At 38.5% G+C, this 13442-nt stretch overlaps 1 protein-coding gene across 1 annotated transcript in view; it reads right to left on the reverse strand.

Annotated features, from left to right (window-relative positions):
• The window catches only part of LOC126825669 (adenosine deaminase AGSA), a 32543-nt gene extending 19768 nt beyond the window's left edge, over positions 1–12775 (reverse strand). The window contains exons 1-2 of the mRNA XM_050555422.1: positions 12416–12775; positions 2589–2738 (exon numbers count right to left, since the gene is read on the reverse strand). Of these exons, the coding sequence (XP_050411379.1) occupies positions 2589–2738; positions 12416–12725 (460 nt within the window). The 5' untranslated portion in view covers positions 12726–12775. The remainder of the gene's footprint in view (positions 1–2588; positions 2739–12415) is intronic.
• Between the last annotated feature and the right edge of the window lie 667 nt (positions 12776–13442).

The raw sequence follows: 13442 nt of genomic DNA on the forward strand, positions 1-13442 counted from the left end.
ACACATTGGCGTGCATGTAAAAGAGCCCCTGGCAGTTAGAATTTGATACAAGAGTAGGCCTTAGGGTCACGGTACCCGGCAAAATTTCTCTCGTGGCACACTGTATGGCATATGCCCAACCTCATTAGCCCAGTCGAAGCTGAACAGTAGGACGCCAAACCCCATTTCATTTCATTTTTTTCATTTTGTCTCATCTGTGACAAAGCAAACCAACACATTACAATACAATTTAATTAAATTAAAACTTTCGTCTATTTAAATATTGAATCGATTTAAGTCAACTAAAACATAGTATGTTGTTTTTCTCAGTTAACTACATCAGAAAGATCAAGACAGTTGGAAATGGCTATTCATATTATGGAAACTTTTTCTCACAGAGCTTGATAATCAGGTAAAATGTAAGTAACATACATATTTTTATTTTTAATCATCAACTAGTTCTATACACTTGATTGGTAATCTAGTTATTCTTCTTGGGGCAATGCCTAGGACTCTCCTATTCAAGTCTTGGCATTCTTGATTTTTGACAATCACATCCATTGATTTTCTTCAGGTTGTGATAGACCCTATGTGTATTTTTACAGTAAATAGCAGTATAAAAATGGACAATATTTTACTTTTCAAATAGATTTTAATAGGTAATATCCAATTTGTTGTCGATGGAAATAAAATATAATAATCTGCCTGGGTCTGTTACTGGACAAGACACAATAAGTGTTACCCAAAGATGAAACAAAATAGAGACTCAGTCTCGATGTGGCAAAATAAATTGTTTATTTAAACATTGTGAACCATAAATAGTAAGAAAGTATTCTTATTGCCTACTTTTTATTTTTTAGGCTGGAAGATTATTTGATGTATGATAACAAGAGATCCCAAGCATCAATTTATTTTATAATTCTGGAAAAGAATGCATTTGATCCAATTTTTGAATATTTTTTTTTTGTTTTTACTGTTAAATATTCATCCCAAACACAATTAGATTTTAATTCTCTACAGAAATTATGTATAATATAGAATGTAAAGTGACATATAAATCACTTAGAATTTGGTCGGAAATCATAAAGTATTTAATAGGCATAGTCTAGAAACCAAATGTAGATCAAATATACCCAGAATTACAAAAAACCTTGACCTACATTAAGGTGACTTTCCCTTGCTTATGAAATGAAATAGGGTTTAATATCCTACTTTTCTGTGTTATTATGGTGATTCTGCCCTACAACCTACTCTTATATCAAATATTTCAAGGGAACCCAGGAGGGCCGAATGGTTAACACACGCACATTGGATCAGAAGGGTCTGTCATTGAGTCAGATAATTCAATTGTCAAGGGTTCTTTAAAGTAAACGCAGTGGGGGTAGTTTCAATTCTGGGCTTATACCCAATTATCCCTTGCCATGTCCTACACTACTGACGTGTGGGTATATGTCGGAAAATCCAGTTGAAATTTCTCGGCCAATGCACTCACTGAACCACAGTGGCTCCTCCTTGCTTTTGACTTGTGATTATTTATATATATTTTGTACATATTATTTAATGTTTGCGATTTTCTCTGATATTTTTTTATTTTTCAATCCTGTAATCTTGATGCTTTGCTCCTTTTATGTACAAAATATTCATTTTGTTTGAGGAAAAGGTTCTACATCATTTTATTACTCCTGCAAAATAGTGCATTTTTCTTTTGTTAGTTTTCTGTGTATGCTAGTTATTTCTAGATGCCTCACAAATCACTAGTAATATGACTTTGTAGCACTTTTCAGTTTCTGAAAGTATTTCAATTTAGTGCATAATTAATCTAATTAGGGCTTGGTTTGGATGTTATTAAATTTTGATATATTTGAATTATATATTTTTGGGGTATGGGGTAGGGTTCTTTCTTTTCTCAGTTCTTGTTTTCGGGTAAAGAAAAAATTAAATAGCTATTTTGTATTTTGTGATGTGGGGGGGAGGGGGGCTAAGTATAACAAAATTTTTATTAGTATTAGAATTATATCTCTGTTTTTCTGTTAACATTTCAAATGATGTCTATTTAGTTTTGATTTGGTGGTGTTAATTTACTTTTTCCTATCATTTTATGAATAAATGATAATTTAACAAATAAAATTATTGTTACCTCATTTATCAAACTTTACAGGTTAAACAGAGCAAAAGGGGTGGGGGGCTGCATGGGAAAGATTGCTAAATTGAGGGAAAATGAAACACAAGTTTTTGTTGGTGGTTATACACAAGTTTTTATGAAACCACACAAGTTTCAGAAATTTCAACACAAGTTTCAGAAATTTCAACACAAGTTTCGACACAAGTATTGTGTAGATTTTCACACAAGTTTCAACACAAGTTTGTGTTGTTTGGTAAATTTTAACACAAGTCTTGTGTTGTTTCAACATTTAACACAAGTTTGTGTTGTTTCAACACAAGTTTGTGTTGTTAAATAGAGACACCTAACTTGTGTTGTTTCAACACAAGTTTTTTTTTCAGTGTACCCACGGAAGATCCCGCCCAAGGGTAATAAAATGTACAGTTGGTTTATTAAAGAAATGTAGACTTGGTGATCCAGTGGGTTGATTGAAACATATATAACTCACCTTTATTAACAGGGGGTTTATTAAAAAAATGTAGACTTGGTGATCCAGTGGTTTGGTTGAAGCATATATAACAGTTAGCTCTGTAGGTAACGTTTGATATTATCCAGTCTAAACTGGTTATAGATGAGTCGTGGACATGTAGGGCACAACCTGTAATGAAAGAAAAATATATTGAAATATGGGACTAAACGTCGTGGGCTACATTTCTGCACTAGGCCTAGCTCTAGGGCAGCTTGTAACAAAGAGATACATGTACAATCATGTCGAAACACAATCTCCCAAACAGAATTGACTTTCCTTGCAGTCCGCTGGATAGCGAGACTTGTGTGGAGAGTGGTCGAAACATTGTTTCAAGGCAACATAACAAGTGATCAATGCCCATAACCTTGACACTAATAATCAGTAGGTGTCTTCTTCTTATAAGCATAAACACTGTGTATATATTTCAGATGAATCGGATGATAACTTTTGCGCTCAGGGCGTACATACATAATTTCAGACGACGGCCGGAAGGTCGGACCGACGAAGAGGCAGGAGTGACAACTAGATGCGATCACAGTTCTAGGGGCAGGTAGTGATGAAAATTAGTAACGACATATTATAAATGTGACAGTTTAGAGTTACGTCGTAAATAAGGCTAAAGGAAGTTAAAAGTCGGCACAGTGCCAGTGGCATTATTAAATACTATTATAAATGTGACAGTTTAGAGTTACGTAAATAAGGCTAAAGGAAGTTAAAAGTCGGCACAGTGCCAGTGGCATTATTAAATACGGGAACAAATACATGTTTTCAGATCATATTCGCCATTCTAATACACAACACACAAAAGCAATATAAAATAATTCAATCAATGTCGGTGTTTGTGATGGATTGCGTTCGTTTTCAAAAGACCTTACGTCATTCCACCAATACAGCTCGAACTCGACAAAAAATCTTTTGCGGTTGCAGCATCATATCTCTGGGCCCAGTTACCAATTAAAATTATACAATTCAAATCTATCGAAACATTAAAGTCACATTGAAAACCCATCTTTTTCAAGGCAGTTTTATGTGACCACGTACTTGAAAGTGCATAAGGAACAAAATGTTTAGAAAAATCCTGCGCTTTATTAATCCTGTCCAAATTTTAAAATGTTTATTTTGTTATAAATATTGGATATCACAAGCTTATCTTTTCACGGTAAGATAACCCAATGTCGAAGAACGTGGACGATGAGTTAGAAACGTGCCTTCTTTAAGACAAAATTAAAATTTTAAAATTAGCAGACGAATCGCGTGCCACAATGTTTTCGAGCGACATTAGTTATGAAGCGACTCGATGAACGAGGCTAACCATATTGCATAGCAGAATACTACCGGTGTAGACTGGAATAATCAGACGCCAAAGACTGTCATTCAATTTGGACTCTTCGCGTATTTCGCCAAACATAACGGACTAGAAATTATAGTGAATGTAAATCTGTTTATATACATTCATATTACATACATGTAAATATGCGTCGCAAACCGTTTGTGTCCATTTGTAGGGGCCAAAGAATAAAGATTTAGCTCCTTTAAAAATGGTTTCTCTTAAAATGTCGAGCATGTTTAGTTACCCTATATATTATCGCTACCAATCACCATGTGGGTGCCACGGAGACTCAGTGGGTAAGACATTGGCTCGCTAACCTCGATGTCCCGTGTTCGATGTCTGTGTTGACCGCGGAAGTTCATCGCGATTATCCGGCGTGGTTCCTCCGTGTCAGTGGTGCAGAAAGGGGGGCCTGGTATAGAACACCGGATATTCGCTCGGTTGGGACAAACGAAAAACCGACTTCCCGCGTATACATTGCCATGTGAGTAATATAATCATTGACAAATTGAATTCGGTAATATTTCCCTCACATCACACTGTATGGCATACGTGTATGCCTGTCAGTGCAGAACAATAGGACGGCAAACCCTATTTCATTTCATTTGATTAAATGTACGTCGAGATTAAGCTCAAGTCAGTTTTTGGGATTAACTGAACCGTGACAGGACTCAAATCCGTGTCACTCGATCACAATCCGTTCCGTCACTTCCGAACATTCTGGAATGACAATGGGGCACATCATGTCACCCTTTAGTTGTCGTCATGTAAGAACTAAATCTGCCTATTGCAGATCTTTTTTCTGGCTTTTAATGTTTTATAAATAATTATTTAGACATGTATTCACATAACAATTCCACAACCAACTCTCTAGAACATAGGATGGCTTAGATATTGACTGGATTAGACAATGTCCGCCATATCTATACATTAAACGATAACACAGAGGCACTACCGATATGGTCGATTGAAGGACGGGAAATGGAGGCTTCGTTAGTTATGTGGAAATAGTAGTTGACAATCGAGAATATCAACTGCCAATCGGCAAACGTCGGGTACTGGGCCCTTATTCACGAAAACTTAAACTAAGATACAATCGAAATTTTAAGAAATACTGCAATTCGATTGGCTGACCAGTAAAATCAATTTGCATATATCCAATTTGCATATTGGTCAGCCAATCGAATTGCAGTATTTCTTAAAATTTCGATTGTATCTTAGTTTAAGTTTTCGTGAATAAGGGCCCTAGACTACATGTATTTCTTGAAAAAACTTCAAACATTCATAACTTCGCTAAGCCTACTCTTCATCGAATTCCAATTGTCAGTGGTTCATTTACGTTCACGTCATTTACAGGGTTACCACGGTGTTTCCACCCATCCGAACGACTAGATATTGTTCCTTGCCAGGCTCCCAGTTACACATGTATGTGCCACTGACAAGGGAAACCCACGCTCAAAACTATCGAGGGGAATTTTCTCGACCAACCGCAGGAGCCACCCAGCTCTCCTGGTAACTGAGCCACCGTGCCTGTTGAAATTATCGTAATTACTAAACTGCATGGTGTAGTTGTAGTACTTTGATTGTTTAACATCGGCTTTCACAATATTGATATCGCAGGCATTCAATGGTGCCAGTTGAAGTTGATTAAATGCACTTATCACCTGGTCTATAGAACTGTTAACCAGACAGATGTTCATCCAATACTTTCTTTTGTTTTACTACGGCAGATGTTTACACCCATTGTATATCTAATTAACGTCACGGGGATGAATGAATGCAATGAGGTTTAACGTCCTAGTTTTCTGCGCTAACCGGGCTAATGCAGATATTTTGTGTACGCCATACACGCAATGATCAGCAGTGAATATTCGTTAAGCCTCTACAATCCCTGAGCGGGGTGACATCGGTGCGGGACTATGGGTTAATTAGATCACAAGCGAATTATTAAAATAAAAGTGAACCATGTGTTAGTCCCAAAATTAAATAGTTTGTGTCGAGTGAACGTTGAACCCCATTTCTCTATCTCTCCCTAGTGGGTTACCCACAGTTCCGTGCACCTCACGGCAAAAAACTCGCCGTAACCGACCGTTCATTAGCTAATCCCTCACATTATCCAGAACGCGGGTTATCTAACAACGAAATAGGATCTGTGTTTTAATCAGATTGGTAGGCATACATACACACTGAGCTTCTTAAAGAGAGAAATCCAACATCCTGTTTGACCTCCATTTTTATTATGAATTAATGTGAAAACATTGTGATTCAATTTCATTGATGCAAAGCATTAATTGTGATATCACATTATGTCTGTATCATTACGTATCTCAAGCTTTGAATGCCCATCCCATCCCATCCCACCATCTGTTGATAAAGGATAAAGCGCGCGACCGTGACTTTTTTCATTAAAGTGGTAGTGTTGTTTTACTTTTATTTTTATTTTTATGTAGCTGAGAAGGTGTAGGTGTGTGTGTGTGTGGAGGGGGGGGGGGCTCCTGCATAGTACGTGGTAGTATTTTGAAATATTTACACGTCTTTAAGCGTAATCATGCCAAAATAATCGATATTTGAGGCGTTATGAAAGATAGGTTGCCAGGCAACGAAACACACGCCCACAGTAGCTAAGTCGTCCGGGCAGTCAATAAGAGTTGTCGCATATTTTTTTTGTCGGTAATGAAACATTTATAATACACTAAAATCTTTTGTGTGCCAGGTTGTCCGTCATGTACCACTGACAAGACGAAACCACGCTGGAAAACCCCGGGGAACTCTCTAACGCTAATCCCCGTTGGCTTGAAGACTTCCTATCATAGTAAAGGCAAACAATTCAAAACAAAACAACGTCACAGGGTTATGCTCGTCTCGACTACGGCTTCATCGGCACCTACATTGTATATTTAGTTTATCACCGACTAGCTGAGGGGGGCTACGTGTAGGTATTTTCGACCAAGATCATATTGCTTAATCATGTTTTACCGCAACCGTTACATATAGTCATTTCAATGGCATGGTACAAAATTACCAAGGCGATCCCCTATCAAAACATCCAAGCGGATTGAACATTTTCAAAAATGCATTTCCCCCAAAACAATCTCCACCTCAAAAGCGATGTACATTGCCACTCAAACATCGCAAAACGGGAGCAGGACAACTGCCGGCGGACAACTTCCGGCGGGACAACTGCCAATCTGATTAAAATACAGATCTATAATTCGTTTCGTTTTTTTTTTATACTTTCGATGGCCTACACTACATAAAGATCTGACACGTTATAGCGATAGGTCACGTCAGGGGTCAAAAGACCGACTTATGACCCTATGATGTCAGACATTTGATTTACCAATCACGGTTGATGTTACTAGTGGATTACCCACAGTTCCGTGCAGAACACGCCTAACGCTCGCCGTAATAGACCGTTTCATTGGCTTATCCCTGACACCATTCAGAACACGGGTTAAATAACAACTCTTCCAGATCCAATTGTAGTAAAGACAAGTAAAACGAAATTTTGAACTATAAAAACGAAACGAAATAGGATCTGTGTTTTAACCAGATTGGACAACTGCCGATGATATTTGTTTTTCTGTATTTATGTCCTTTTTGTTAAACATAACCAATAGGTAATAATTAAATATTTTGTATTATTATCACACAGGTTGAGTTTATTAGCACTCACTAATATTAGGTGCAGGAGGACCGCACTACACGTAAAACAAATATCTACAAGATAAACCTGCAGAAAGGTCAGAATATAGACATGGCAAAAAATAAACAAATATCAAATCAAGTGAATGGAGCTGTAAACGTCCACTGTGCTGTACAGTCCCGGGCCTGTTATGGTACAGGCTTCACACAAAATGAAAGAAATAAATAAATGATTTAAGTGACTGAATAAGTGACTGACTGACTATCTATAATAGGGCTCACGGACACAGTTATCACAGCTGAATATTATGTGCAATACCACGTAAATAGTCCAGCCGAATGGTTAGCACGTGCGCGCTGTATCATAAGGTCTGTCATTGAGTCAACTGGCGTGATTTTGATTTCCCGGTTGTACGTAACAAGGAGTAGGATCGCTTGGCCTGTCCAACCTCGTGGGTTTTCTCCGGGTCCCCCGGTGTCCTCCCATTGCTAAATCCCCCTATGCACAAGTGAATTATTGAAAAAAAATTGAACCATATGTTAGTCCCGAAATGACCTAGTTTGTGTCGAGTGGACGTTAAACCTCATTTCTCTCTCTATATATATATATATACATAAAGTGGTCCCGTGATGCATAGGCGTAGAAGCTCGATGAATGTTTGAAAATTTAACTGCCGCAAACGCGTTTTCATTATCAATTTTTAAACTAGTATTGCGAGAACTGTCAGCTCTTTATCTAAATCTTACATCCTGGTAATTCATATTTAAATCTAAACGGAGAATAATTACTATACCAAATACCTGTGTACAGTCTAATGTGACCAAGTTACATTATTATTTATTATTTGGGGTGACATATGGTCGCGTGTCTCACAGAGCATTTAGTTACACAAGAGAATCGATGTGGGCTCGTCAAAAAAAAAAATAAAGAACATAAAATTAAATCATATGAAAGGACTACTGCTTGTCAAGAAGAAAATTAAAAAAGTGAAATGAAATGGGGTTTAACGTCCTGGGGTTCTGCTCCTACTTGGCTAATGAAGACGGGCATACGTCATACAGACTGTGCTATGAGTGAAATTGTGCCCGTACAGTGGCGCTACGGCCTACTCTTATTTCGAATTCCACCAAGGGATCTTTTACGTGCACGCCAATGTGTACACGGAACCTAAGTTTTTTGTTCAATCCGACGACTAGACAGGTGTTCCGTCCTGCACCACTGACAAGTGAAAACCACGCCGGAAAATCAAAATGAACTTTCCCGGCCAACACCGGGATCGAACCCGCGAACTCAAGGCTAGCGAGCCAGCGTCTTACTACTTAGCCACCGTGTTCCCAGAAGAAAATGAAATAAACTACAATAATAAAGACGGGCATACGTCATAGCCTTTTATGTGAGAAATTCTGTCCGGACACCGACGTTTCTGCTGTACCTACTGTACTCTTTATAGAAATCCAACTGCTGGGGTTTCTTTTACGTTCGGGGGAGGGGGGCAATGGTTAGCGTGTGCGCGCTGTATCATAGGGTCTCTCATTAAGTCAACTGGCGTGGTTTCTATTCCCCGGTTGTACGTGACAAGGAGTAGGGTCGCCTTCAAGCCTCGAGGGTTTTCTCCGGGTCCTCCGGTGTCCTCCCACTGCTAAAGACCCCTACGCGTAAGTGAATTATTGAAATAAAATTGAACCATGTTAGTCCCGAAATGACCAAGTTTTTGTCGAGGGGACAGTAAACCCCATTTCTCCCTCTCTTTTACGTCCAAACCAAATTCTATAATAAACATCGGCCATCATACACGTGATCTTGTCCTCTATCGAAGGGGTCTTTATAGGTCAGTATGACCGTTGACCTACTTACTTATGTAGTGTAAGGTCACTTCGATCATTTACCTTACAATACGTACAGGTTGCTTGGTGACACAGATACTCAATCTTCATATAAACATATGGCGAAAGATGAATGAAACGTAGAAACCGAGATAACGAAAAAAGGCATATGAGGGAAATTTTATCTGGACAGCGGCGCTATTTGTTATCGAAATACAACTGTTGGTGGTTCTTTTACGTGCACGCCATGGTGAACAAAAATTCTGACAGCGGCGCTACTCTTATTTCGAATTCCATCTGTCAGTGTTTCTACGGGTACACGGGGCCTCGAATTCCATCCGAACAACTAGACACTGTTCCTCGTTCGACCCTTCGTTTTACGCCACTGACAGGGGCATACCTCGCCGAAAAATTCCGAGGAACTCTCTCGGCCAACACGGGGAACGAGCGCGGGACCTCCGCTTAAAATGACTTTTGAACATATTCTATTATCATTGTTAATACTATATTTTCTCATTCAAAACAGGCCTACACATATGCATTATTATATAAAGGTATGCAATACAAACATTGAAACATCGGGCTAAATATAGAATTTAATGTCATACATGTATTTATAAAGCTATCGGTCTTATTACATAAAGGTATTATCAGTATGGTTAAGGTAATATAACCGATAATGCATACTGTGTATCGCGCGAATGACATCAGATTATTGTATATTACACAGAAAATCAGTGTTATTAATAGCGCTGTTAGTAATCCCAAATATTTGGGGCGCACCTTTTGTACATCAACAAGGGAGATGGATTACACACAGGCATAACCTGTCCCCCAATCCAAATTCCGATTTACTGAATAAAAATATTGTTTATAAAAAAAATAATATGGAACACCTGCATACGCCATGAAGTATCCCATGGGGAATCACCATTTTGCTCGGACAGAGGCGTTTTCATCTAATCTTCAACGATTTCCAGCTGTCACGGACTACTTTACGAGCAGGCAAACGTGTGTAAGGGGGTTATATAGGGTTTACATCCCATCCTAACGGCTTGTCGGGTACCTGGTGCGACGTCACCGACGATGGAAACCCAGACTGAGGAACTTTCTCGGTCAACACCGGGGTCTAAACCTGAAACTCCAGGTTAGTGAGTCGGTGTCTAACTCACCAAAGGGTCCTGCAAAACATGCTGTAGAGGAACCGACTCCTGTCAAAAGGCAAAACCTAGTAACTCACTTTTTTCTTATTTTGAGAAAACAAAGGAAAACGTAATGAATGAAAATTAAACGGCAGCTCATCCATTGATTTGACTATTGAGTTACTAGGTTTTGCTGTGGTATACTAGGCAAACGAAGGAAGTTGCTAGGTTGTTTCATGGGTGTAACTGCTTACAAAATCAAAAGATCGGAATATCTAGTACAACAGGAGGCACCTACCCTAGTAACTACAAATTTGGTCCTAACTCAATTTTGATAAAAAAGTGAGTTACTAGGTTTTGCCTTTTGACGGGAGCCGTGCTGATGAACAAAGAGGAAATTTGAAAGACAGAATTTTAACTTCTAACCCTGTAGATGGGGTAAAATATATTTTCTGTGTCATGGGGTCAAGTGGGGTATGCCAGGTCAGCAGCCCGCGGCCCCCAGTATAACCCCCTGTTAGCATCACACTATACTCAGCTGCAATGTAGGCAGTAGGTGGGGGATACTCCTAGGGCAGTGGCACTTGAGTGTTTTCCTTCGACACGTACTTAGTCGAAATCATGGCACAAACTCCAATGTATACAACTAGTAGGCCAAAAGTACAACAGGACGGAAGCATGACACCGCTAAACCAAACAGATCTATGATAAACTAATCTCTTATTTTATTATAAATCTGACAGTTTGAAGTTTGTTCCTTCCACAACCCACTTAATAGAAATATAAGTAGAGTACTCTAGTTTTTACCGGGGTCGCCGATATCTCGTCCAAGTGAAACTGCTTATATCTCCTATGGTATTGCGTTTTAAATTTCACTGGATCGGGGATAATTTGCCATACGTGTCTTATTATGTCAAAAATTAAAAACAAACCATTTATATATGAATTACACTCACTGGCTTGTTATATTTTGGCATGGCGTTTCGACAAGTGTTCCATTATCGTTTCAAGCACAAATGGCCCCTTAATCGTTTTCAAGCACAAAAGAAACGCCGAAAAGTAGTGCTATACCTAAATGAAATGAAATGGGATTTAACGTCCTACTGTTCTGCCCCTAATGGGCTAATGAAGACCGACATACGCCATGCTATGGGGGAAATTATTCCCCGACAACGGCGCTACGGCCTATTCTTGTTTTGAACTGCCAAGGGTTCTTTTACGTGAACAGTGATCTATGTGGTGTCATGGTACATGTATGGGAATTAATATCCTGTCTCGTTCACGACACTGGTTCTATAAATCAGAAATGCTTAAAATACAAGTACACGGTTCTATGACACAGTAGCCTATATTGGGTACAACCAGGCACATTGAGATGACAAGGGGCAAAACGAAATCTATTAATGCTTGGTTTTGAAGTTGTTATTTTGTTTAATTACCGATCAGTATAAATTGTTGAATGCCCTTGGCCATAGAAGATACACGGGTTAGGGATCATCTCATTAATCTAATAAATTGTACGGAGCGGCTTTTGCCTCTGGGCTAGCTTCGCTTATATGCAATTTTTACCCAAACCTATCTCCCATATACATGTAACAATCAGCCTTGGTAGGGGCTTGTCAATTAAAAATGCTCTAAAATATTGTACATTGATTATGAAACAATAAAGGTCTTATAATGGTTTTAATTTCTATCCATTAATCCGAATGTGCGATTTAAAAAATAAATAAATAAATAAACAACAAAAAGAACGTGGCCTGATACGTGTAATTTCACTCACAGTTTATATATGTATACGGTAATCGTAATTTCGTAAAAGGTTCTGGGAAAAATAACCATTTTTCTACTTCCATGATGGAACTTACCTTTGGGCATTTTTTCTATGACTTTAAAAACGGGACTGTCATCGATCCATTTTTTAGACTGAAAGAAATTAATAGAAGGCGGAAAATCCGATCCTCCCACACGTGCATTTTCGATTGTCGTCTGCTTGTCTTGAAGTAAAAATTTATCCAGTGCCAGTTCCGCAGAATTTAGCTCGATTTGGCTTCCCAGCCTTTGTTGTCGTTCTGCCTTTAGGATAGCATCGCGTGCTGTTTGGTACGAGTCTGGCACACACGAAACAAATTCCCCGTGAATGATTGTTAAGCACAGTATAAATATTTCCTTTAACATAGCTAAGCCGCCAACCCGTCCGCTCGGAACAATTCTTTATATACAATTAGTTATAGTTCAACAGCTCTGATATATAAATATGTAGGATTAAGCGTGACCCATGAACTACATATATAGTACAAGCGTTGTGATTGATTTATTCACAAGGAGATCAACCAATCACCGCACGGCTTACAGAAACATGTTAGGGATTTTGACATGTATGTATTGCAAACCAACGTGGCAATGGTGTTTACAAAATTATCACTGAATTTATCCGTCTGAAAAATTGATGTTCCTTGACAGGTAATATAAATTTGTCGTTATATAGTTTCATAATTTGTTTCTATCCATTATCAGCGACCATTTTGTAGAATTTAATGGTCTAAAAGGACAAATAACTCTGTTTTATAACATGATTCTAAAATTTTACGCAGATATCAACGAACTTTTCTATTTTTATGGCAGCAAGCAAGTAGCACGCGCTCCGTTGGCACTCAGGAAAGCTGACATGGCATTCTGTAAAATTTGTCGGTTTATTGGAGGTGATGAAACGATTCCCGTCGGATCAGAGACATGTTTCCCTACATGACAGAATCTTTCGTAATAAAATCAATTAATTAGCCAAGTGGACAATCTATGTCTATGGCACATTAAGATTAAGTCAAGTGACAAAAGTGACGCACTGCCCCATCCAAGTGGCCGATATATGAACCAAAATCAATCGGAATATAGCAT

The sequence above is a fragment of the Patella vulgata genome, chromosome 6 (assembly GCF_932274485.2).
Source record: "Patella vulgata chromosome 6, xgPatVulg1.2, whole genome shotgun sequence".
In the NCBI taxonomy this organism is placed as follows: domain Eukaryota; kingdom Metazoa; phylum Mollusca; class Gastropoda; family Patellidae; genus Patella; species Patella vulgata.